This window comes from Melanaphis sacchari, unplaced genomic scaffold (assembly GCF_002803265.2).
Source record: "Melanaphis sacchari strain LSU unplaced genomic scaffold, SCAv2.0 Contig22_pilon_pilon, whole genome shotgun sequence".
Taxonomy (NCBI): Eukaryota; Metazoa; Arthropoda; class Insecta; order Hemiptera; family Aphididae; genus Melanaphis; species Melanaphis sacchari.
Window position 1 is genome coordinate 1,669,090 of NW_020271107.1, and position 26,791 is coordinate 1,695,880.

General features: G+C 28.2%; 1 protein-coding gene across 1 annotated transcript; it reads left to right on the forward strand.

Moving 5' to 3' along the window:
- Positions 1 to 599: 599 nt before the first annotated feature.
- Positions 600 to 22,884, forward strand: LOC112594473 (protein glass-like). Its single transcript, XM_025339264.1, has 5 exons — positions 600 to 1,191; positions 9,431 to 9,665; positions 18,336 to 18,462; positions 20,202 to 20,399; positions 20,855 to 22,884. Exons 2-5 carry the CDS (start codon positions 9,481 to 9,483, stop codon positions 21,686 to 21,688), a joined length of 1,344 nt encoding a protein of 447 aa, XP_025195049.1. The 5' UTR covers positions 600 to 1,191; positions 9,431 to 9,480; the 3' UTR covers positions 21,689 to 22,884.
- Positions 22,885 to 26,791: the final 3,907 nt, after the last annotated feature.

Genomic DNA, 26,791 nt, shown 5'->3' on the forward strand with positions numbered 1-26,791 from the left:
AACATCTGCAGCCATCGTCGAACGTAGAGCTGACGTTGAAATATCGCGTTACAGGTACGATCGAAGGAGTTGGCAAGCGTACTAAAAAAAAAAAAAAAAAAAAAACTATCGAACCGAATTGAACGGTATATTATTATCATTATTATTATTATAGTATACCTAATATAAATAAAATTATAATATTATGTATGAATACGCGTGTATTATAGTTTTTGCGGTTTGTACGAAACTGCAGTCGCGCGCGCGCGTACACGAGTATGTGTGCGTGTGAATATATAACTGTATAAGTGTGTGTGTGTGGGTGTGAATATATAACTGTATAAGTGTGTGTGTGTGGGTGTGTAAACGTGCTCGTGTGTGTGTGTGTGTGTGTGTGCCGAATGATTGATTATGAATGCGTTTGGTTCGGAAAAGAGCGCCAATCGCAATGCCGGGAAGTGGACACCAGTTGTGGGTGACGTAAGTCGGCGACATCCGAGGACAAGTTGCGGCGTCCCTTCTGCGGTCAACCCCCATCACATGGCATTAATCACCATCGTGTCGAGGGTCGTCATCGCCACCGCCGCCACCGTCAGTGAAGTCGAAACCAGTGTCTCACGAGCACACACAAACATCACACTGGTTCGTTCGGCCGCTGCACCGCTTTCGTTGCGACCGTCGTGCATTATAATAATAATAATAATAATATATTGTAAAATAATATCTTGTTAAAATTTTCGACGATTTAGTAGTTAAGTGTTTTCGAGTCTCATCGTTCGTCGCCAGTTTGTTTTTCTTCCTATCTCGTCGACATAAATCATTAAGACGCGTTATTTACGCCACGTGCAGCGATACACACGCAATATAATTATAATTGTTATTTGGTCTATATACCGTTCGTTTTTATTGAATTCGTGGCGAAAAAGCATAGCGGATACGACGGACAAATAATTACACGGCTTATATATATTTCCCATGGTACCCATAATCGTCATCTTGGCCGTCGTGCTTAGTCGCCAGCAACATAACCAACAGCGATGAGCACGGGTATCTGCCGATGTCCACCGAATGGATGACGTCGTCTTGGATGCAGATGCGGAATTCGGTTTTTTGGGTATAATGAAGCAAAGATGACTTGACGCCAGAAAACGTCTACAGAAGACGCCGATCTGTTGCAGTCCGCACAATTGGACCCGGCCGCCGTTCCCACTGGTATATTATGCTTTTAAATATTATTATTAATTATTATATTATATTCACCTAGCTAATATCCATCATATTATTTTAGCTTATTATGTTTTTGTCCAATATAGTGTGCGAATTATAATTTTGATAAAATGGCGGGTAAAGGACATTTTCTCCTGATTTTCTTTTACAACATTTTTTTTTTTTCATTTATTAAAAATCAACAAGCTACGGTACATTAGGATGATATTGAGAAAAATAAATTACATAATATATATTAAATAGATTTTAAATGTTTATACTACACATGATAAAGATACTAGGTATCCATTTATAGCACTATGAACAGCTGGGTTCGATAAATTTTTCTTCGTGGTTACCACTTTCGGATGTTTAAAAAAAACCTCAGTTTTGTGCAGTACCTAATTTTATACTCGAAAAAAATACGCTACAAAAACCTAATACATATAAGTAATAATATTTAAATCACTATGATGAAAAACTGTGGTTATAAATGAACCCTGATAATTTTTGGATAAACTCGACTTTGCTCAAAATCAATTTATTACACTACTTTAAAACAAGAAAAAACTACTACCCAAATATAATATTAACAATTTAATATATTTTTCTATAGGTAACGTACTTACACTAAATGCTTAAAAGCTATAATTCTTTTACTATATGCGAACTTTGGAAATTAAGTTATTAATTTAAAGATACACAATCTTTAATAAAATAAAATGTTGTTACCTTTTATTAATTAAAAGACATAAAATAATAAGTTTATTTTTTAAAGTATATTATATATATTATACATATAAAATATAAATATTTTTTGATATTCAGATTTTAGATATCTATTTGTATTCAATTCTACCTATAGTTATAATATTAATAACTAGATAGTAGGTACTGGGTACTTTATTATTATTTATGAATAACGCGTTTTAAATAACTAATTCAGGTATTGAATTAAATTACTTATAAAAATTAAAATTATGTATAATTAGATCATGTTGACAATCGGTAAACACGCAATTAGGAACTAGTAGTCAAGAGAAACACGTTTTTATTTGATTTCGTATAATTTCTTATGCAATATGCTGATCCTCTTAGTAGTCTTAGTTTATATCAAACAAATAATGCTAAAAAATTGTTATTAGGTATTAAAAAAAAAAAAAAAATAATTTTCAATAAACTTGATATTAAATAATTTTTCAATAAGCATATTATTAGTAATCGATCAATATAGTAACAGAATAATTAAAGTTTTTGGTAATTTTATAAGTAGAAATGAATAATGGTTATTAAATATCAAGAATAATTAATTAATTAAATAAGATTTCTCTAAACCCCTTTTATCAATACTGTACCAATAATAATAATATGTATATTTAATACAAAAATATCTTATATAGATTTAATTATAATATTATAAATTTATAATAAATATTTACTTTGTATAATTTTTGATGCTCATGTCGTAATGTGTACAAAACTTCCTGAACAGTGTACACGTATAGTATATTATAATATGTTCCTACATAGGTACTCGAATAATTTATATGTGTAACCATAATATTATTTATACAAAAAAATATTCTTGAAATAAATTAAAATCCAATGAATACTTTGGTGTTAAATTGATATCTAATTATTAAATTGTCACTTAGTCAAACAATATTTTAATATTTATCATTATAATCAAATATAAGCTTGAAATATTTAAATGCTATACAATTGAATTTGTCCAATTATTGAATTTTATAGTAATAATTTTCATGAAAGAAATGTATATTTATATTTTTCTTTTTTTAAGATCTTATAGTAGGTATCTACTTTAATAATTACAAACGTTAAAATGTTAGATAAAAATCAACCATGATTATTATGATTTACTTAAATACCTTTAGATAGGTAACATTTATATGTCAATTCTTAATTAACAAAGGGAGATTGATATGATTTCATCTACAAGAAATCTATATTTTATGGATCAATTTATCAATTAAGATTAATTATTCACAAATATACAATAACTTAAATATAACTTAAATAACTGAATTAAACATTTTGGTAATAAATTTAAGCCATCTGAATTATACAATAATAATAATAATAATAATTAATCTTCTTCTTATTAGGCTTGAATCAGACCATTTAGGTATAATGCCGCTTCTACAATACCTCTCAATTACGTTCAATCTACTGTCAAATTGATGTTATATTATGTAGGGTCCACTCGTGTCAAATCTTTCTTCACGGTATTGAACCATCTTTGCCGTGGTCTCCCTATGGGTCTTTTCCATTCAGATTTCCATCGATCACTTTTCTTATAAGACATCCTTCTGCACGCCACACGTGTACAGCTTATTCTAGTCTTTTGCTACTAAGATATTTGCAAATGTTCAGTTTATTATAGAGTCTTTGTAAATCTTCATTTTTCCTTCTTTCGAAAACTCCTAGGTCTACATTAAACACGGGACCATATATTCTCCTTAGTATTTATTATTTTCCTTTCAAAGATAGGTAGCTTTCCCTCATCACCTTTTATGCTAGCCCACGTCTCGCATGCGTACGTCGCTATTAGTTACAAATAGGTTAGCAAATAATAATAATAATAATAAAAATATTGAATTATGTAATTCTTAAATTTAGTTTATTTTTATAGTATGTGGCTCAATATTGATTGAAAATAATAAAAAAAATACTCTTAAATCTCTTTGTAAAATCATAATCTGATTCGCTTATATTGGTTTTATCTAAAACTATTCAATATTACGAGTATACATAATACTATTAATCATAATAAAATTGTAGTAAAATGCGTTAGATTGTATATATTTCAAGTAAAGAATATTACTATATTTAATAAAAAAATGTACATTTTATGTGTTTTAGTAGAACATAAACAGAATTATAATATTTGAATTAGGTAACCGGCCATTTATTAAAATCTATCCATTTATTATTTCAGTTTTGCTTCAGTTAAAATATTCTCAATCGCTCTTTGTCAAAAATGGTCGAAGATCTTTTTAGTATATTAATTTCGACCAAACACTTAGCCCCATTAATCATTATACATAATAGCTATTATGCTCAATTTTAAATGTATATAAAATAGCTTTATTAGCATAAATAATAAAATATAATATAGTATATAATATTTACAATATATAAAATTATATCCAATCATAATAGCTATTTTATAATCAGTGTAATGTTCACGCTATGTATAATATTTTTTTTAGATTTTCGTGAGCTTAAATACAATTCTTGTGTGAGCAACTCTATAATAAGGGACCTATATGAGTTGAAAAAATTACAAATGCTCTAGAATATCCTAAAAATTTATTGGTAATGAAACTTTTATAAAAATAGGTTGGGTTTTTGAGTTTATTGAGGACAAAAAAAAAAAATGATAGAAAGAAACATTTATTTTGATATTTATGTGTAAACTTAGATTTAATGTTGTCATCTGGTTATAAAATGAGTAATTATTTTAATTTACATAGAGCTCATGTTATTTTTTATTATAACTTTAATTTTTAATTTTATACAGTGTATATTAATTTGCAGTTAAATTATTATTGTTAATTTAATAGTAGGTATAGGAAACAGAAATGATTATTGATCCATTATATTTATATTGCATAATAAATAATATTATATATCCATAAACATTAATATGTTAATTGATTTTAATTTATATAATATTAATCAAAATCGTATTAGGTTTATACATCTCGTAAAATAAATTAATAAGTATAAATGCAATAAAATATTTCATTTTTAAATTAAAATAAATATTTCTTCTAATTTTATAATGTATTATATAGAGTAAATTATGGTGCAAGGTAACATTGTAGTATATTACATTGTTATAATGTTATCAAAACAATTTTTGAGGGTGAAGTGGCTAATATAGCCAATATAGGTATTTTACGTATGGTATGGATCTGGGCAAAATTATTTTTTGAGGCAGTTAAAACATAATAATGTACCTATTTGTGATTAATTATGACATTAAGTTAGGAAAAAATCGCCCAAAAACATTAGGAAGGCTTAAGCACTGAACACATTTTAGATTAAACACCAATAATTCATTCATCATACAATCTCCGTTGCATTTTATATATTATCTATTAATAAAATTAAATATCAGTAATAATTATACTAGAAATTTAATAACAATATGTACACTTGTTATCGACATATTTTTCAAAATAGTTTCATTCTTGATGACTATACACATTTTTCGATATAAATATTTAATAATTCCGATGGTCTATCTTGACCAATAGCGGTATGTGTCCTAGATTTTCAATCATTATTTAAGATAAATCACAATATTTTGGGCGCTATGCCGATGGCCAAAGCCGTAGGCGTATGTAACATTAATCGATTAATATATATATATATACTGCAGTATTACACACCTTTAATAATTTACATACCAGGAGACAGGAGGTGCATATATTATGTATAACATTATGTTCTATTATCGTTATTTTAATAACATCGATATTACACCAAACGTCCAAACCCTTGACAGCGCGTATCGAGGGGGACGCAAGTGAGCAGCGTGTAGGCATGCGCCCATTTTTTTTTTCAGTAATAAGTGAAATTCGAGAAATTAATCACCGGATCGCGGCACCGAATGATATAGCGCGCGCGCTTTCCGATCGCATAGCCGACCGATCGTCGGCACTCTCCTTCATAAACCGAACTCAACCGCGTGACGTCTTCGCCATGCTAGTGTGCTACAATTTGATGAGGGAGGGGTGGGAAAGAAAGAGAGAGAGAGAGAGAGACTATTTAATAATTGTTATTGTTATAATATCCGCAACGGCGAACAATATAATAATTGTACCCTGTACACGTCTTCGTTGCCTGGCGCGGCGTGCCCGTTAATATCGCCACCAATGAGCAGAAGCCGTACGCGACACGAAGCGATCCGCGCGCGCGCGCGCGTGCCAACGGCTAACCGCTACATAATAATAATAATATATTGTACTATTATATACGCGCGCGCGCGGTCCCTATTCGGGGTGCGCATATATATCTTGTTGGTCACCATGACAACGGTCAGATGACAACCGCCCGGCCAGCCAACCAGCCAACTACAGCGGACCCAGCCAGGGACTATCGCACACGCCCGCCCCCTGTCACGACCCTTGCGACGACGAGTAAAGCACGCTGGTATACACCCTCTTCTGCCCACTATACGTTATGTTTTGATGTGTATTACGAATTATGGTAGACATTCAAAGAAAATAATAACACCATTATAATATTATACTGCACGTAAAAAAAAATAAAAATAAAAATAAAAATATTTTTATACAAAAACATTTCTGTGAATATAAAGTTATGAACCTTTTGTTGCTGTTGTTGCCCACCGCTGTCCGACATTCGTACATTCGTACGGATTCTTTGTCTTTAAAAAAGTATAAATATACATAGTATTTACGGCAAAAGTATCCACAATAAAGAATGTAATGTTATAAATTTTATGGTTTACAAAAAACTCGAGTTTGCAAGAGCTTAATATAATTTCACGTTCGCTTCATCACAGTTTTCTGGTCGATAACATACTATATAATATTGTACTTTTAGTATAATAACGATACATCGATACCTATATTTATATGTATATATATTATATATTGCTATATGCAATTTACTAAATTATATTTTTTAATATATAATTGAATGGACATTTAATAAAATAATTACACGCACGATTGTACGTGTCAAGTACGTATTTTATTTAATCAGTGACATACACTTCACTTATATAAGGGGATGAAATAAAACCTATATTTCGCTTACCGAGAGAATGCAGTTGGATAACTTGCACACAAACCAAAATACGTCGTATCTCGACTCTATCACCCAAATACTTCTTCCATAGGCGAACGAAATATATATATCCAAAAAAATAGAGTACATTTTCTTAAATTTTTATACTCTAAATCTAAAACATACTATACATTTTCTACATTCTTTCTTTCTATAACTTGATGTTTATAAACTAAATTTTCTAAAATATGTATCCAAGTCAGTCCCCATACGCTACTGCCACAATAATGTAAATTGTTAATTTTTATTTCGAAAACACCTATGTATCAGTGTATTTTAGCCAATGCAGTGAGAAAGAGCAAAGTTGTGTTACTAATTTTTTTTTTTATTTCTAGATTTACCCTTTTTAGGGATAATAATAAAATTTACTTCGAGATCACTTACATCTGTTATTGTTAATAGAGAGATTTAATGTAGTTTGCTGATGATAGTTTTAATACCGTTGTGACCTCTGTGTTGGAAAATACCATGATGTTGTTCAAGTATAGACTAAAATAAATTTACTTATTATGTTATCACTAGGATTAGGATGTTTATGACCTTAAAAACACTAAAAAATACATGCAAATATGCACAATAAATATCAAAATATGCATTTAAAAAAAATTAAATGTCTTTTTAAAATTAGTTTATTAGGTACTAATCCAAAGTCTATTCCTAATCAATTTACAATACTATTTTTATAACTTTAGACTTAAATACAAATATGAGATTTTTGAAATTAAAAATATAGGCATCACCACACTATTGCGATCATCGTTCATAAACATGATTATATTGATAAATAAACATATAATTATAATAAAGATAAATAAGTAATAAAGATAAGTTAATAATTTAAACTACACGTTTTTCTCGTTTTTATTAGTCATGAAACCAATAATGCCAATCTATAGGTAAATATTGATGTTTATATTATATTTAAGTTATTTTTTGGACAAAATATGCATTTATTTACAATTTTTTGGCAGAATATGCATTTATTGATAAAAATTCCTAAATATTCAAAAATATGCAAAATAAAATTGAATATATCTGATTCTAAGCCATATAAAACGAATTTATTACTGGGTTTGTAATGTGTACGACTAAAAGAAAAAATATGCAAAAGTCATAAACATCCTAACCCTAGTTATCACGTATAATTTCATTTCCTAGATGACTAAATGCCTCTAGGTGCTTCTTTAAATTAAATGATATCACTTTAAATTGCTTTATATCTGGGCGTCCGGAAGGCTGTCAATAGGCATGCTTCCGCGGTTAAGCTGATTCGCTAGTATTCTGACTTTATGACTGAATATTTTAATGCATCCTTTCCCTTGACCGTCGTGCGTCCGATTAGGTGACAATAATTAATGCATAAGGTTTTATATTTATCTTCTTTTGACATAAACACGATTGAAGCTACTCGTGAAATAGTGCTAGACTTTATCAGACCAATTGTTTTTACTTATGTTGTTTGTTTTTATGCGTCAAAGTGAATCGTGATAACATCGTTATTTCTTACCATTTTTTAATTTACCAGGATGTTATGTCCGAAGACTGGAACTGTTGTGTTTGTAAATTCTATTTCCACTGTGGAAGTTGGTATTTCCGTTAATGCTAACATAAACTGACTTATATCGTGCAACGTATCATCATTTTCAGTCAACTGAACTTGCCTAGGAGTGTCTACTTTAGCGTTGGTCTATGTTCTCATTGCTCTATCTTTGATAGTCTCGGTATTTTGTTGGTAAAAATCGAGTTGCCATCGTAAATATAAGTTTACATGTGCGGTGAATTTTTAATAGATTTCAAACAAACTATTTAAACTATTTAACTATTAACTTTTTAACTTAACGCCGTATTATGTGTTTTTCACAAACAGTTGTTGTTGAAGGACAAGGAGGTTGTTTTCGATTGTGGTTCGAGGTTTCCCTCAGGATCTCTACAGTTGGAATTTTTCAGTTATTTACACGTTTAAGAAGACAGCAACGCTGATCAGTATCTATGATAATAATACAGGTGTCACAATTAAGTTTTATTTGTTGATATACATAATTATTATTGGCCTATTAATATTAACTGATCAAGAACTTCATTATAAATTTGGTTACTATTATTGCATAATTGTTTTCTTATCTCAGTTTTATATACATGTTTAGTGCATTATACAACAATATGTAAGAAAACAAAATGTATGGAAAAGTGCAGATAGTATTTTATGTAACATAAATAATATTGTATATTATAAATACATTTAAATTAAGTATCAACCTTCAGATTGTTAAATCGTTACAAGAATAGCGTACCTACCTATATTACATAAAGCTTGTACAGTAAAATCGTATACGATATAATAATGCTATATAATTTATGTTCAATAATAGAATGTGGTTTAACACGTGCTGTTTTTCAGGGGAGGAGACGGTATGGCCGGGGGTTGAGTGGGCGTCAGTGAGAAGTTCGATGGATTGGTGCGCAGGTGGCGAAGATCTGCTGGGCGACCCTACGCTGCTGGTGGCTGCGGGGATGCTGCACGGGCCGACGCAATTCTGCACAGACACTTGCTGTACGCCCGGACTGGAGCAGCCCAACGAACAAACAGTTCAGTTTCAGCAGCCGGCAATCGTTACAGTCGGTGGTTCATACAGGTAATCGATTTTTTTACTTAATTCAATAAACGAATAAATATTTTTTCACTTATTCGCAAAAATACTATTTATTCGACGTATAGCATTCAACTGTTTTTATTAAATTGACAAATTGTGGGTCTTTCGTAAGCTTAATGCTTAATAAATATTTAAATAAAATATACTACTATGGTTAACAATCGATATCAATATGACGACTCCAGTGGCCACGGGTCACACGCGTCATATTTCCGATCATTTCGGAGACAACGTCAGACGTTTTTTAATAAAATTTTAGGTTTAAAAAAATTGAAGTTTTACATATTATTAAATTAATATAATATAAATATTTAAGGATGTTTAGATTTTGTAATTCAATAAATTATTTTGAATATTCTGAAATAAAGTAATGAATAGGAAATAATTATTAGGTAAGCAATTTAATATTTCAAATTAACTTACTATAAGAGGAAAATATTTGTGTGATATTTGTATACAGTGTACACAAATAATTTATATGTAGACAATCGTATACTCGTATACATGATGGCCACACCCTTTTTCTCTGAATCCAAGATTGTACAAAATTCTTTACATAATATTCACAGTATACTGTACTTACATTTAACATTTCATTGTAAATCATTATATAATATTTATTTATTTTTATCATAAGTGGCGAACTTGTGACACAGATTTAAAAGATGGTACGTTGTCCAAATTTTAACGCATGCGAACATTTTGTATTTTATAGTTCAATCTTGCTTATAGTTGCATTCAGTGAAAAAAAAATTATTATACTTGTAGTACACTCAATATTCGCATCAACACAAATTTATTTTCCAGATTCAATGTATTTGATTAGATTAAAACAGAAGAATAATACATTGATAAATTAATCTAATCCTGTTTGTGTTTATAAGTGTTTTAAACTAAAAAAATACCTTTCTACTTGATATTAAAAAATTTTGTGACATTTTTAAAAACCCCAACAGCGTACTTATTTTTTAAAAACTGATTGCAAGTTGTTGTCACGTGACCCGGAAAAGATTCGCTACCCTTAATATACATTAACATACTATCGTAAATATACTATACGTATGGTTAGTGTTAAATATTAATCGTTTACACGTTATTATGTAATATAATAACATTATTAACTATATAGTACCCTATTTTAATTTTGTTTTTTAATATGCTATGTGGTATACGTATACTAATGAACTTAACGTCTTAACATTGCAGTTAACACGCTTATGTTTATACCATAAAGAATTTATAACTATCAGTTTGCATTTTGCATACATATACTGTCAATGATGTGGTGATGTGATATGAGCCATTGTTTTCAATGACTTTTATGTTTATAATTTTGAAAAAAGAAAATTAATTTTTTATTAAATATAAACACTACCTATTTAAAATTTAAATATCATTCAAATATTCTTAATACTAAATAAAGATTACATGAATACCTATTTACCCAAATTTTACCAGTATTTTAAAATAATTTATCAATAACCAATTATAATCGAAACTGTTCTTAAAAGCAAAGTAGATAATCATTGATTTAAGAAAAAAAACCTGGTTAAGTTGCTAATGTCACTCTTTTAGTAGAAGTTAAGAATACCTACATCGGCATTGAATATATAGGTTGCTGTAATAAATTTAATTTGAATTTAATGATAAATAAATAAGTTATTACATGATACAAAAATCATAATTTTGCGGTCAACAGTGTTTCAGCCTCTTTTATTTCTATAAGGATATTTTATCATTCATTTATATTACCATTACGTTCTGTTAGTTATTACTTATTAGTAATATATCATGTAGTCGTGTAGAGTTATTTTTTACCAAAATCGTTGTAATATTGTACGATAATTATTCATTAAAATATTATATTATTATTGTTAACTCATAAGTTATAAGGTAATAACATAGCATAGAACGGTATGAATAGGAATATAAAATCTTGGTATGAATAGATCAAAATTAATCTAAATATTTTGAAAACGTATCTTTCTGCTGAGTTTAACTAACGAATGATCCACAAAACAGTCTGTTTTAAATCAATTGCACTGTAATATATTCATATTCTGGTTATCTTCTTTAAAATAAGATTTATTTTTGAAATCACTTTTAATTATTATTAATTATTATTAAAATTTTACCTACTGATGCATACCTACGTACACTATCGCTCTATCAATATTTTTTTTATCTAATTGATAACATGCGATTTTCAATATACGGTTTAATACCAATTACTATAACATGGAGTTAGGTATGGACACTATATATATCATTATAAAATACAGTCATTTAAGATCTTAAGGTTTCCCTGCAAAGGTTAGATGTTGGTTTATGACAAATACTTATTCGTACTCCATATATATTAGTCGTTGTCCAGCGAGGAATGGAACAACCACTGCCATGTAAAACTAAAACTTTAAAACAACATAGCATACAAAATAAAATGTGTAACAATAGTAACATCAAGTAAATCATTAATTAGAATCCGGCAGACAAGTTATTGACGGATTATCGAAGTTCGACTTTATCATTGATACATTTTTTGTAATATTTCTTTTACATTAATTTTTATTCAGAAATTTAAACGTTTTATACATAGTCATGATACAATTCTTAGTACATAGTGTTTATAGTTAATTTTAAATTTCAAAATAAGTTACAGCATTTAAAATATTTTAAAAAATACACGCAGGTATATATATTTTTGGTTTAGTAATTATAATACGTTTTATGTTTAGTTTTTTTCTGAAATATCACGATGTTTATAGTCTATAGGTATTTTTATTTTAAATACAATTATAATTCAGTATATCATCAATGAAATTCACATGTGATTGAAAACAAACGATTATTTAAACGATTTGGATTGGAGCTTTCAAAAGTTATTTTGGGATATAAGAATATACTGATAATTAGAGAGGTATAGAAATCAATATAGTATAAGTGATTAAGCCACATTCGATGCATAGTTTCATCACATTTTCCTTTAGTAATTACTTTAAATATTATTTTTCAAATGTATTATAATACATTATACATTGTATTTTTAAATAATCAAAAAATTAATTGTAATTATCTTACTTATATTAAAGAATATACTGTAATAGTAATTCAAAAATTATTTCTCATAATACTAACATAATTTATACTTTCAAAATGTATAATATAGTCAGTTATAAAAATAAAAATTGACATAGACACATAGACAGATCAATTAATAAAAAAAAAAATCGTTATATTATCGTATAAAACAATGACAATTTAAATGGAGACTATGCAGGTATCATTCAAACAAAAAAGGTAAATATATAAATATATAATATATATAATATTAAAGAATGCATAATAATATTGATTTTATATCTACTAGGTAGGTACATAATTTAAACAAAATCATTTCATTATACGTAGCAGTAACATCAAACAAATGAGTTATGATTTATTGATTAATAACAACATAGGTATAAATTATTATTAATTAATAAATACATGTCTGTAGTTTAACACAACTAATAAAATGATTTGTAAAAAATCATAAAATATCAACTAGCTTGTTTTTCATTGATGCCAACGTCTTATTTTTTACCTATTTTATAGTAATGCATAAAATCACTGATAAATAACCAGCGAATCACGATGATAATAATTATCAAAAAATATAAAGCAGGTACCTATTATAATTCATAAATGTGTCATGTTTACAACTGGCAAAATTAGAATAGATTTATACATAAAACATAAATTCTTTATTTACCTATAGTCATTTTTTTAACGTTTTGCTTAGTAACTGCAAGCAATCATCTTATTTTCCAATTAACGAATATCTAGTTACATTTTTAGAATTAGAATTAAGAATGCAATTGTCTCCCCTTACTATCTGATTAAAGTTTTGTTTTATACGATTGGATTTTATAAATATTTTATTAAAAGTCTATCTCAATCCCTAACCTGCAGGAGAACCAGATCCTTACTACTAATTAATATGTTGGCCTATACTTCTTACATTTTCTAAAATTATTTTCAAATCTCTATTTCAAGTATAGGGTTCCCAAACGTTACAAACTTCAATATTTCATACAAAATTAAATTTAAATAATTTAAATTAATTTTGTAATTATTTTTTATTTCAGATAAAAAATAATTCATTTACTAAGTAAGCTTTCTGAGATATAATATAGTCAATAATCATATATAAGGTACTAATTTTATTATTATAAGTTTTTCAAAACTAGATTTTTTTTATTTGAGTATACAATTGGAAAACTATACAGTTAATCATTGGAATATATAATACAATGTAAACATTTACAATACTCCTCAAAAAAATATAATGGTATTCTGATTAATTTACAAATTATTTATTTAGTATTTGTGTAACAGTTAATAGAAATTCTGAATTTACCCATGTATATTTAAAGCTCTAAGTATGGGGTTTAATTGCATATGTCTTTAAGACTTGAGTTCATTATAAAAATGTAATTTTCTTTAAATAACGTGTAAACAAATTTATGTATAAAAATAAGGCCCAATTCATAATTCGTATAATCTTAAAAATTATCACAGTCTCACGCCATTCATAAAATAATATATAATATATCGACTAGTTACTAACTTATATGTTAAAAATGTTTTTTTTAGAAAAAAAGTACAAAAGTTAAGTATTTTACATTTACCTATGCTGTAATCGATAACCGTAATTATAATGACCATTAACGACAATGACTATAATATGGTATATAATTACGAGGTAATCCAATTAAATTAAGACACTCTTTATTTCAGAAAACACTAACATTATTGAAAATATTTCTTTTCTATAATTATAAGTTATTATAAGATAACATTTCTCGGAAAAATATTTTTTATTATTGTTTATCTTTATTATTTTTTTAAAATTTTGCATACAATGTAGCATACATTTTTTATTTCATACTTTGAAACATAATTTTTTTTTTAAATATTTTTATAGAAAAAAATCGAATTTTGGACAATGAGTTTATTAGACATAATTTTTAAGATTTTAAAGCATTTAAATGAACATAGAAGTGAACCAACATTTTATGGGGTAGCCATCACTCTACACGCTACATTTTAATTTTAAATATTTATAAGCTACTAGTCCAAAATTTGATATTTTTTTTTTTTTTTACTGAAGTACTTACTACAAAAAATATTCTGTTTTAGAACAAGGAATTAAAAAAACATGTTGTCAATAAAAAAAAGTTGAAAATTTTAAAAAAGTTAACGAAAATTGTAAGAGTTAATTTTTATGTACTTGTATGAGCAATAATATGTAATATTATTACTGATTTTAAATATATGATACATTTTAATTATTGGAAAAAAACGAACAATTCATCGTAAAAAAATGTTTTGTATATTCTATATTTTTATCATCTCCAAATCTATGACCATGGTTAAGTTTGTATTATCTACAGTAATTATTCATAACTTATAATACCATCCATATATAAATTTTTTTCAGCAATTAAAATCTATCATATATTTTAAAATCAGTTAATACATTTTTATATCATTGCTCATCCAGGAATATAAAAATTAACTCTTACAACCTTACAGTAAACCTAACTATAACACCAAGTATCACACAAAATACATTGATTTTTAGACACGTTTTGATAGTAATAAATAATTTATGTGCATTATTATTTACATTCAATAATAATTACTTACATAGAAAAAATATTAGAAAACATTAAATAATATGGAACAATATTTACTGGTGATCAGATCATTTTAAAATTGCCATAAATTTCATAAATAAAACATGATTTTTGTTAGTAAGAACACAAACGAATAGAAAAACAACTAATTAATAACCATAGTGTTTATAAATGGTCAATCATTTCGTTCATTGTACGTGTCAAATGAACATAACATATTTAAATGATGATCAGTGCTATTTATTTTATTTTGAACTTCAATGTATTTGATCGACATTGCTTTAGGTTAAATTATTCATCACAATCGTTTTAAAAGTATTCAATCATTTTTTTTTTTTTTTTTGGAAAACATTTATTATAAGTTTTTAAATAATGTTTATTTAAACCTGAAATAGATATAAAATTAGATAGAAAAACCTCACAAAGAAACATGTTAAAAATAATTAGATATTAAAATAATGACCAAACCTGAAAAGGTGGAAAATGTTTTTAAGTCATTATTATAACTAGGAATTTATAGGAATTTGCGTGTTTTTCAATAATCATTAAAAACATAGCTAAGTAATAAAGAAATTTTTTTCTAGAAGTTTAAAGCAATTATTTTTATTTCGCATATTTTGCATAATATTTAACTTTTGTTTTCTTTTAAGTGCATATTGTATAATATTTTATAAATACTATACAATATTTAATATTAATTTTCTAGAAATTGTAAAAAATAGTTTAAAATAATTAAATAATATACCTTCTGCGTGTTTTCCCAATTATTTGTTAGTTATGAAAAACATTAAGTCGGTTGATAAGAAAATACGCCTAATACACTTTAAAGTTGATGTCAGTTGGTCTGTTGGTGTAGTATGTATTTTTGTCTGATGTTTGTATATAGTTAGTAGACGGTCAGTTTTTTTTTGTAAAAATTAAATTAAAAATGCCTTATTTCAATAATAGATAAATTTACAATTTTTAGTTTTTAATAAAAAATAAAATATTTTTAAGAGCATAAACGTACCTATGCATATTTTACAATTTTTTAGAGCATACCTAGCAAACCTAACCTAGTCCCTAGCCCTTGATTTGTCATCAACATAATATATTGTTAATAATATAATAATATAATATAATATAATATAATGTTCTGTAGTAAGCCGCAATCGTAGTTTTAGATTTAGAGGGGTATGTCGACACTTGGGCGTAAAAAATAGGAAATGGAACTTTTAGGCGTTATCACAATTGTGTGCAAGACAGTTTGGAACGAATGTCAATACTTTTTAAAATTAATCTAATTCGTATATTAATAATTTATGAAATAAATTCTAAATTTTATTGCAGTAACCTAACGTCGATTATCCAGCTAATTGAATGGGTTGTCCGCAAATATTCAAATAATTGAAATGCAAAACATCAAATTACTTTTTTTTTTTACATTGATATTTTTTATATACATAATTTGAAAAAAAAAATGAAACGGACTAAAATTTGAAAAATGATATTTTAGTCTGGTGATCCAAAATTTTGAAAATCGCGACATAAATGATTTTTTTAAAGGAATTGCTCAAAATGCATCATAATATTTTAATAAAATAAATGTATTTATATAATTTTTAAGTTTTTAATAATAATTTTGTGATTTTTTCTTATTTTTATTTTCTATAAGACAAAATTATGCGATGCCCAATTGTCTCGAACCCTATTTTCCACACTTAAGTGTCGTACATTTATTTAGAGCCTAGAGGTGATACTAATATACACTATATAGAAAATAATCTAGCGATGAACTATTAGTTTAATCAATGTGCATATTATTTTACTTCGATGCTTACTCCTGTGGGATAATTCTCGGAAAACAGGAGAAGCGTTTTTACGGATCGTGAAAAACGAGGAAATAAACAGCGGCTTCGGGTGATGGCGATTCGTTTAGTTGAAAATATCGATAACCGCTTTTTAGTACAAAAATATCTTGAGTATAAGTTCTGTGATAGCGCAATGTATCCAAGCCCGGGCTAAGATTTTTGAAGCTCATGAGACAAATATTTTAAAAGACCAATATAAGATAAAAAATATTGTCTTTAATCATATTTCATTTTTCATAAACAATTAATAAATGTTCAAATAAAAAATGAAGGAATTAAAATATGACTCATATAAGTATTAAAAATAAAATGTTCATACTACCATAGTTATGGATCCATAGTGGAAACTAGTGGCGTAATAAACTGAATCTATTCCAGAGGCAATAAATATAGCCCGAGAACTCACCTTCCCACTACTATAAACGCACATAGGGTTGGGGAGGAGGTGGCTTCAAAAAAAAAAAATCTCATAGACACATTATTATATAACCATTATTATTGATGTATAAGATTATATTATACTATACGTATAATAAGAAATTAGTGGATGCATAATCTATTCGCGAATCGCGACACCCATCCCCCCATAACTTGAAAATCTCAGAGACAATTGCCTCTTAAATTACTCTACACCACGTCACTGATCGACACTCTATCACTGTCACTGCAGATTATCGCACAAGAGTATCTACAATACAGTCACAGTTAAACAAAAAAAAAAAAAAAAATGAATGCGTCTAAACTGCACACTTACGATTTCGACTCTTAAAGATTTTTAACGGCTTATTGTACTTATGTTTACAAATAAGATGAAATTGTTTTTGTAATATTAATATATAACATTTAAAAATATAAACATTTTTAAGTAATTGTAAAATTTTTGGTTTTTGGATACAACGATCATAATGAAGTGTGAGTTTTTGTCTTAATTATCTTAATTTTATTTTATCTCAAGTATTTGAGTTTAACAAATATAATAATTTATTTATTAACATCTAAATAAATGCATAAATGTACATTGAAATACCATTATATACGCAATAAATAAAAGAACATATCACATTAAGTTATACAATTATATGTATATTGTATTATATGCTATTTGATTATAAAATTTACAGCAAACCGTGCGGAGACATGGCCGACGTATTAATGTCTCTCAAACACACCGTGCCAACTCCACAATCCTCAGTAGACGAACAGCATCAACAGCATGACCAGACGTATGGACTGTCTGCCAATCATAACGTATGTATACTAAATATGATTTATAATTAAACCCATTCAGTGCCATCCCTTTCGTTCACACCATAAAAATTTGATTACATTTGAATATACAGTCTTCGACTATAAGTATATATTTCACACTTGTCATAGACAAATAGACAATGTAATATTGTAATACAATGCCACACTGATCAATATATTTGTAGAATTTATCTATACGATAATCTTCCACATTTAAATTTAAAAATTTTCTCATCTTTTTTTAAATACCTAGCAGACTGCAATACTTAACCCACTGCGTTTTTAGTAATTTCATTAAAATATTTTGAGCGGCAACACTTTGTTAAAACGTTTATTTTGTTAATAGTATGTGGGGTCATTATAACTTTAATTATAACAAAAAATAGTCATAATTGATAAAATTACCAACTTTAAAGAGATGCCCTATTTTTATAAAGTAATAATAATATAAATAACTCGTATTTACTCGTATACTTGATAGTATTAAAGTAACAAAAACTAATTAGTGCTGTATAATTTCAAAACAATTATTTGTATCAAACAATAAATAAGCTCGTCAATTATCCTCGTATTGAAATTATTTAATCTATATAAAGCAAATATGCAGCTGTTAATCAAAACATTTATTTATAGCATCGTAAATTCATAAAAATTAATAATCAAAAAATAAGTTTTAATCTTAAGGTATTATAATTATATTTGTAAAATAAGAAACTTTACAATTATAAGTAACATACGAGTTGTTAGTACCATTTTTATATTACCTACAATTATAGGTATATATTACGTATAATTTAGTGAACTGTTTTGGCGTTTCTTTAAAAGTTTGTGCGTATTTAAATTAAATTTAATTGGGGAAGCAAATTTAAAAATTGTATTTAAAAAAATAAAGTAGCACGTTTAACTAAAAACTAATGTTATATTTAGAGCACGGATTTTTATGCACTAAACAGTATCGAAATATGTCACATAATATGCAGTAAAAATCATAAAAATATGCAACAAATTTTTCTTCTTTATTTATATAAAATTCACAAATTAAACAACTTATAATAATTAATTACTTAAATAAACTAAGTATATAAAATTTATACAATATATTTCGAATTTTGTAAAAATATACAGAAATGTACAAATATTATTTCACTATTAGATTCAAATTCTTATAATTCGTGAAGATAACTGAAAAAATTTAAAATAAAATAATAAGCAATTGCATATAAATCCGCTCTATAGTTATAATTTAATGCCAACAAAATTATTTTTAATTTTTCTACTTGACAAAATGTTATTTTACACAATTTTTTTTTAAATTTTTGCATTAATATGCAATATATTTCGAATTCTGTAGAAATAAGTCAAAAAAAATTTACCATTTAATTCAAATTGTTATGATTCGTGAAGATAACTGACAAAAAAAATATGCAATTGCATAAAAATCCGCGTTCTAGATATATTGTTTGAGCAATTATATAAACCAAGCAATTCTATAAAATCCAAGAATGTATAGGTAGGCTATAGTTTAGTTTGTATTGTTTGATAAAATCGGTCAATTGGAATTTCAGATAATTTCAATTAGCGCGTTGTAAATGGGTGCATGTGATAAATTGTTAAATTAAAAATTATTCTGGTTAAACTTGTATCAAGACTTTTTAATTAAAATTCTCCCCTGTCACACTTACATCACACATCAAATGCATTAAATATTTATCAATACATTATTATGTTTGATCAAACAGGAAGATTCACAATCGATGGTCGACTATGGCGGTTCGTCATATGGCGATCAGACATGCTGGACCACGCTCGGAGGCAGCCACCAACAGCAACAGGTCCAACAACACCAATTCCCCAGCATGAGTGTGAACGTCAGCATGAACATGACTATGCACGGATACGCTCCGATACACGGGGACGCTCAGTTCGGATGTCAACCGGTAATTTTTGAACTATATAATTATTATATTTTACCACATACAACCGGTGAAGTTTAGTAACAATCTTATAATATATTATAAGGTATATCGTATATACTGTATATTGCAGTATGACCTAAAAATACCATGTATCATCTCCCTTAGTATTTCCGTGGAAAATCAATTATTCAAGTATTCGAGATAACAGATATGTACCTACTTACCTACGTCTTAAGCATTTTACCGAGTTTTCATTAATTTAATGACAGCCTTAAAATAGACAGTTGCAACGGTTTAACGAAATTAATTTTCATAAATAATGGACCAATTTCATTGTATCCAAACATGGAAAATTAAACCAGTTTTTCATCGATTGTATCAATATCAAAAATCAGAGGATGACTTTTTTCTAAGTGAAACAATATACTCAAGAAGTTACAATACTAATTAAAATAATAAATTGTTGCGATTTGCAGGTCGGGTGGACTCTGCCAACGTCACCATCGCCAGTACATCATCACCACCACCACCATCACGGCCCCGTGCACCACCATCAAGGCATGTTGAGTCCATTGGTGTCCATGGGTACTGGCGGTTACCAGTCGGGTGCCACGTACTCGTTCACCGCCGATTTCCGGCCACAGGACCCGATATCGTCACAACTACCGCCGCCACCGTTCGCGTGCAACATACAACCAGGCGCGCCGGCGCAGTCGTCGTCATCGTCTACGGCGATGATCGACGACGATTGCAAGGATCTGAAACCGTGCACCGAAATCCTGATGTCGGTCAGCGGTTGCGGCATGGCCGGCGCCGAGTGCTCTCCCGTCGGATCGGCGACCATCGGCGAGGATGGCTGTCGACCGAACATGTGCCGAATATGCGGCAAAACGTACGCTCGTCCCAGTACGCTCAAGACTCACTTGCGCACGCATTCGGGCGAAAAACCGTACCGCTGCGACGACTGCAACAAGTCGTTCAGTCAGGCGGCCAACCTGACGGCGCACGTGCGCACCCATTCCGGCGAAAAGCCGTTTCGGTGCCAGATATGCGACCGACGGTTCTCGCAGTCGTCGTCTGTCACGACCCACATGCGCACCCACTCGGGCGAGCGGCCGTATCGGTGTCGGCTGTGCAAGAAAGCGTTCAGCGACTCGTCCACGCTCACCAAACACCTGCGGATACACTCGGGCGAAAAACCGTACCAGTGCAAGCTTTGCCTACTCCGATTCTCCCAATCCGGAAACTTGAACAGGCACATGCGCGTCCACAGCGGCATGAATGGCGCCGACATCTTGTTGCCGGTATAACGGTGGCGGTACCCAGCACCGCCGCCGCTACCAAAGTCGTCACCATCTCAGAACCGTACTGCTCGCCCGCCGGCACGTCTTCGGTAAAGACTCAACCCCCCCCCCACCTTCCCCACCGAAATAGCTAAAAACGAAAACGGACTTTGCCGACAACGATGTCCGTATTGGACGTGGAAACGAAGCACGATCAGCAGCGAGCTTCCACTCAGAGGGGTCTGTTCGATTCGTTCTGTCCTTTGTCCATCGCCTGTCATCGGTTAAACGCCTCCGTAAAAGAAGTTTTTTCCGCACATAACGCGAGTACCGCCACTGAAGCTATGTATACACAATAATAGAATATCATCACGCACACATGTCATCGTCGTGTACATCGTTTGAACTTGTGCGCCGAATCGACGTTTTCATCAATCGCCCCCGCCCCGATATTACCGCGCTTTTTCGGTTCGAATGGCTCACGTGTAAGTATATATTTTATGCCATTTTTCAAAAACGGATAACAATCGTACACGACGGAAACGGATCTCCGCGGGTACGAAATAGGTACGTCATAATAGCGGCTAAACCGACGAGCAAATAACGTATAGGTATACAAAGTTTGTTTTCGACTGTGCGTTAAAAACAATATATTAATACATATAAACACTAAAAATATTTCCGTTATGTTTTATTGTTACTCGCGAATTCGTATCGTCATTATGCCTAGTTCGATTTATTGTATTTTAGAAATTTTCGCGTTTCTCCCGTCGACCGACGACCTATGTGCAGCATTGCAGTTTTTTTTTTTTTTTATTTATTTATATTTAAGTATAGTTAATCGTTCTTTCTGGACGATAACTGATTTTTAGCACAACATATTAATATACTGTATAGGCGACATGAATCACCTCGCACTTACATAGACGCGTGCACCATTAAAATGAACTGAAATGAAAAGTCGTGTGTACACTTCACAGAGCATACGCATATAAATATAATATAGATGTAATGTGAATTAAATCATCTCATTTGTTTATTTAGAATTTACATATAATTCAGGTAACGCATCCATAACAATAAATTGAGCCGTTTACAATTTCGTTAAATCAATTTCTCAGACTAAAATTTAATCCGCTCCTATTTTGAGGTATTTATTTAAATTTACTAAATTTCAAGTTTTGGAATAATTTTTTAACAGTATACCTATATTCAAAACTCAAAATCAGATCAACTGTTATTAATATATATATTTTTTTTTTTAGTTGCACCAAACTAAAATTACCATTTAATTATCTAAAATACGATATTTACGTAACATAGTATAATTTATGACATATACGTCCAATTATCCTTTGTGGAACAATCAAAAATAAATAATATTATTGACGATTTCCGAAAATGAAATCCCGCAACAAATAACTATTATCTCAATGAATACTTATTTTCTTTAAATTCCATAATGTGATAAATATTAAGACTTTGTTAATTAATATAAATATCACTTAGTTTTAAAATTGTTTTCTTTAGTAGATAACTAAGTACATTACATAATATAGAATGTATATTGTTGTTCTCAACCTCCTCGTTCATATTATAGTGTTTTGTTTGGATTAGTTAAGTCTTTTATCGTCGTATATGCCTATATAATATTGACTACGACGCAAAAATTTAAATGTTCATTAATAATAAGTATCAACCAAACTTTAGTTATCTATTAATTTATAAGTTATAAATTATAACAATTTTTTTTTCTATCAGTTATATAGTGTGTAAAATTGATTTTACACACTTGTGTGTGTTATTTATGTCATTATAATTAATTATTTTTAAATATCAAGTATATTCTCAATCTAGTCAATGTATTTATTATGTATAACAAATAACTTATAGAATTATATAGACATTTGTAAATACGGCTGAAAAAATATAAAACAATATAAATGCGAGTTTAAACGCATAATAATAATAATAATATATAATACATACAATACAAATATTTAATAGTGTATTCATTTATTCTCCACTAACCTCTATATTTAACAGTGCATTGTCTATTCTTAATGGTCGTACTTGATGGTTGCGGTAAATAAATTCAATGATAGGTAAGTAAATCATTTCGTAAAAGAATCCTTAACGGTAATGTGTCAGTTTTTAATTTTAAAAATAGGTATTTAATAAAATGTATTAATATTAGTTATAACTTATAAGCAAGCAATGTTGAACTAAATTTTTGTAAGACACATTGCAATATTATGTACTATTTAATACTTTAATAGTTGATATATTATATATTTATATTAAAAACTATTGTTTTTAACTTCAGTAACATAACGATGTATACCAGTACACCTAAGGAACGGTGCAGTGAATAGGATGGATGTTGTTAAAAGTAAATTTCACCGTGTACAGAAATTACAAAATGATAATTAGTGACAGTGGAATGATTTAAGTTTCAAGAATTAGTGTTTTGGGAACTACAACTAAATCATTTGAGGAGAAATTATTTTGATAATTTAAAAACGAGTATTTAATGTTGTTAATATTTAAGTTCAACTAGTTCAAGGACTTAAATATTAATAATCTTTTTAAAGCTTTATTTTTCTTTCAATAAGAAAAAATTATTGAATTATCAATAAAATAGTTTGCAAATTACTGTTGATTTGACGATTTTAATTAGAATTGAACATCACCCTTATAAAAAAAAACAAAATCGTATTTTTAATATATTAAAAAAAAAATAAGATTAATTGAAAAAAATTACCCTACAATTTTAAATACCTATACAAATAAGAGCTAAGATATTTTAAAAACTATATCATGTTAAAGAAATTTAATGTATTAACTGCTTTTCTTTTTGGTGATATAATCAATTATTAGTACACTGCATAGCAGTGACAGTACTAATGTTGGATGGCGAGAGAGACCGCCACGATCCATAAAATAGAAAATACTAATAATTATACATTTTGAGCCAATTTTCAAAATAATTATACCCTATCAGTGTGTACATATACAACGTTAAGCTATTACATTTTAGAGCAGGTAATACCATACATAAATAAATTTAGAAAGTACCATTTTTTTTTTCAAGAAACTGATAAATACAATTTTTTCTTGAAAAATTCACCGACAATTCACAGTTTCGTGTTGAAATAGGAATTTTCAACAGAAACATTTTACTATTTAACTCTAATTTTATGATTGAAAAAAGGAGGAGAAAGTAGGTTTTTATCTACAAAAAATAATAAAATAAAAACTTATGAACTAGAAAGATTGAATCTATACTTACGCGACAACAGCAAACGACAAACAAAACAATAGAAATTAAAATACTTATGCAAGATATTCACAAGATACAATAAATCTAAAACTGTAGTTACAGATTAAAATGTTCTACATTTTATTAATTTTTTTGGTTTTTCGTTGACCGCTGGACACTGGATTTCCCAATCTCGATTCTTTTATATTAATCAGGTAAACACCATTACATATATTGAATCTAATATTCGTAAACGATGTAGAATACCAACATATCAATATTATTGCTAAAAAAAACCTCCATGTATGGCGAATGTGTTTAAAATAGATAGGTAACCGGTAACTTTAGGTTCAACAGCCATGCCAAAATATTTTCGTATCTTGATTACTTTTCACCCGAGGCTCAACTAGTGGGAACTTATGTGCGTCAAAATGACGATTTGTGCTAAGATTTGGTTACCAGCACTTGAAGAGATTTACACATCTGTTTTAATGGGAACACAGATCAACGAAATAACTAATAATATTTATATGTTTAGCATTTATACATTCTTCATAATATAATATGTCAGTTGTAGAGTGGAGTACACTCGTAAGACAAAGATTTCACGTCTACAGATATAAATATATAATCAATACCTTTCAACACCATACTCATGAAAAAATACTCCCTCCTTACATAAGCAAGTTTTTACAACGCTACTACTTCATATTCACTATTTTTACTTTGGTATTGTGGTATTGATCAACACCAATTAATATTCAATCAACATTTTCACGACTGTTGTTTACAATGTTTTAAGCTAACTACAAACAAATTGGGTTTTAAATTGATACAATTTAATATTTAAATATAATTTTAGTTATACCATACTGAATAATGATAATAAAGAAAAAATATATAAGTATAATACAAATAAACACAAAAAATATTATTGTTGCATGCAACACTAATATATTGTAATTTCTCAAATAAAATATTAAATGTTACATTTATTTTTTATCTTTACAATTTCTAAAAAGAATAGTTAAAATTGTATTCAATAAATTTGTTTTGCTTTTTTTTATTATATTTACAAATTTGAGTTTTAAAAAATGTTGGCCCAGCTGAAATGTAGCTTGACCAATTTTTACTTAACAGAAATACATAAATGTATATAATAATTAAATTATTCATAATTGTTTTTTTTTTAATCATATTAAGAATTACATCACCTTTTGTTTCACTTAAAACTAGAACAAAAATTGTATTATTACAAAATATGTCGTTTTCATGACATTACACTTGTCAAAAAGCACAAGATATTTATTGTTTTATCTTATATAAAAGATATAATTTAGTCATGTTTTCATACATTTATGCTTTATTTTTTACAACTGGGACTTAAATTAGGTCTAATTACAACACAAATTCTAAAAATAATAATAATAATAATAATAATAATAATAATAATCTTACTATAATTTTTTGCTTAAATGAAACCTATATGATTTAAAAAGGGTTTAAGAAATAGTTATTCCATCAAAATTATATACAATATCTACCTTGATATTTGCATTGTATGACATTTTAATTTTTCTATGTACTTTTATGTATATTATATAATTCTGATTTGTGGTCCATTAAAAAAAAAAAAAAGTACAAAATAAAAATAATAAAAGTTGTGATCTATATAAAATATTATATATTTTTTTTTATGTGTTTAATGTGTTGATTATTAAATCTCAATGTAATATGCATATTATGTCATATTAAATTAGCGAGTCTTTTTGAAACATGGATTTAACATAACAAAAATCTAACTTGAAAAGTTGAAAAATATTTGTTTATTTCTCCTAACCCTGCCCAAATGCACATACCATAACTAC